At 34.2% G+C, this 2,500-nt stretch overlaps 1 protein-coding gene across 1 annotated transcript in view; it reads right to left on the bottom strand.

Annotated features, from left to right (window-relative positions):
- ephb4b (eph receptor B4b) overlaps positions 1-2,500 on the bottom strand; it is a 39,872-nt gene that overhangs the window by 19,845 nt on the left and 17,527 nt on the right. The window contains 1 exon segment of the mRNA XM_084428449.1: positions 80-204. Coding sequence (XP_084284575.1) covers positions 80-204 — 125 coding nt within the window.

Genomic DNA, 2,500 nt, shown 5'->3' with positions numbered 1-2,500 from the left:
TAATAACTATAACAGTAACTATAGCGATAATGTTAACTATAATAACTATAACGGTAACTATAGCGATAACGCGCCTCACCATCAGACAGTAGCGCAGCTGATACTCCTGAATGTTGTGCTGGTTCTGCGAAGGAACCGTCCAGCTGAGAGAAACACTGCTCTCCGACGCCTTAGTCCTCCTGACCCCGGACACTGGAACGGCCACTACACACACACACACACACACACACACACACACACACACACACACAAACAATGTTAATCTATTATCTTAATGTCTTCTAGTCACATTGGTAAGTTTGGATCTGACGACAGGATCGTTTGCATTCAGAGATGATATAAACCATCAACCAGATGAGATCTGATATTAGTATATATGGTTTATGTCAGAATATAGAATCACATATCTATGATAACTCTAGCAATAACTATAAGAATAATGTTAATTATAATAATAACAACTGTAACGATAACAATAATGTTAACTACAATAATAACTTTAAACATAACTATAACAATAATTTATGAAAATGAACTAAAACGACAAATAATGATATCTAACCCTAACTATAATGATAACTATAATCATAAGTAACTATAACGATAACTTTGATGATATCTATAAAGTCGTGCTGGGCAACGATTAATCGCCATAAATCACATCAAGTTTGTGTTTACATAATATATGTGTGTGTTCTGTGTATAATTATTTTGTATATATATTAATACACACACATGCATGTATATATTTTAGGGCTGTCCCCGACTATGGATTTTCATAGTCGAATCAGAATCGTCATGTCTTGCCTATAGTCGACTAATAGTCGAATCATGTGTATGGGGGCGGGGCTTTAACGTTTCAAAGCCGCGATGTACAGAAAATCACACAAAGATATAGAAGAAAATGTATAAAAACATTTTGGATCAATAAAACTAAGAAATAACATAACTCCAGAAAGGCCACACTGCAGACAGGATTTGCATTTCACATGCAAATCAAATTAAATCGGCTAAATTACCTGTGCGAGCAGGCCAGCCTACAGCACAACATCGATGCACCGAAAAAATAAACAATTAATTTACTAAAATTAAATTAGAACAGAATAGGCCTATACCTTTCTAATAAATAAAAAATACAAAACGAAATAAATTAGAATCAAGTCACAAGATGAGGAGCAAATGTGTGCAAAATGCCTAAAGTGCAGGGGAACATATATTCAAAACACAAGCCACAAATAGTTAGATTAGATAACCCTGACAGATCAATAAATAAAATAAAAATAAAGAAATTATTAAAATAACGATAGTAGCCAGAATTTTCAACTTTGTCTTTTTAACTGCAGAAACAACAATAAAGGCTAAACTGGAGGCAGTCTTTTTAGCTAAAAATGTTCACAGCATCCAAAAATCAAATTATAACCGGCTGAAAAGTTTTGAAATCACTTGTACCCTACCTGATCGAGAGAACTAATCCAGTCTTTCACTCTGTCTGTGTCCGTTGGAGTCTTTTCAAATTGTGCGCGCGGATAAAATACATTCTAACGTGAAACCCAGTCTATGCGTGAAACGTGTTAACGTTGGCCGGCAGAAGTGCGATAATGGTTTTCCTGATGCTAAATCCAGCCTTGGAGAATATCCTTTCTGATGGTGTACATCCACACTTTAGATTTTCTTATCCCAGACATTGTTAAAGATTTAAATCCTTGCCGCGAAGACGCTCCTCTGTCGGTCACGGATCGAAAGTGAAACTTAAATCTGTCACGGGGTGTTTGGATTTATTCACGCACGTTAAAAAATATTTATTAAAAGCTTCTTTCTTTGCACATTTTTATATACAGCATTATCATAATAGGCTGAATATTAACGTATTGACATAAAAGCTAGTTCTATGTGAAATTGAGTGCCCTCATATAGCCAAAGGGGCATGATACTCGTTTCATAACACCTCTGCGAAGATTCGACCATGAGATCGGTAGTCGAATCAGGCTCCTCCTATCGAAGCATCGAATCTTCGACTATTCGGGGTCACCCCTAATATATTTAAGAAATAATTTGCATGTATATATATTTATATATAATTTATATTATATATAAATATTTTAGATATAAATAACATATTTTTCTTAAATATATACATGCATGTGTGTGTATTAATATATATACAAAATAATTATACACAGAACACACACATATATTATGTACACACAAACTTTTATTTTGGATCGCGATTAATCGTTGCCCAGCACGACTTTATATATATCGTTAAAGTTATCGTTATCGTTATAGTTACTTATGATTATAGTTATCATTAGTTAGGGTTAGATATCATTAGTTGTCGTTTAGTTCATTTTCATAAATAATTGTTATTGTTACACAGGATTGATTCTGATTGGCTGTCAATGTTCGTATTATTCGTCAGAAGAAACTCGCTCTGAAAAGTGTTTCCTCGTTGCCGTTATCGTTACAGTTGCGCGTTTATAGAGTGTGTGTGTGTGTGTGT

The sequence above is a fragment of the Rutilus rutilus genome (assembly GCF_951802725.1).
Source record: "Rutilus rutilus genome assembly, chromosome: 13".
NCBI classification, from domain to species: Eukaryota; Metazoa; Chordata; class Actinopteri; order Cypriniformes; family Leuciscidae; genus Rutilus; species Rutilus rutilus.
Note: the sequence above shows the minus strand (reverse complement) of the source record. Positions and strands in the feature narration are given on the sequence as shown.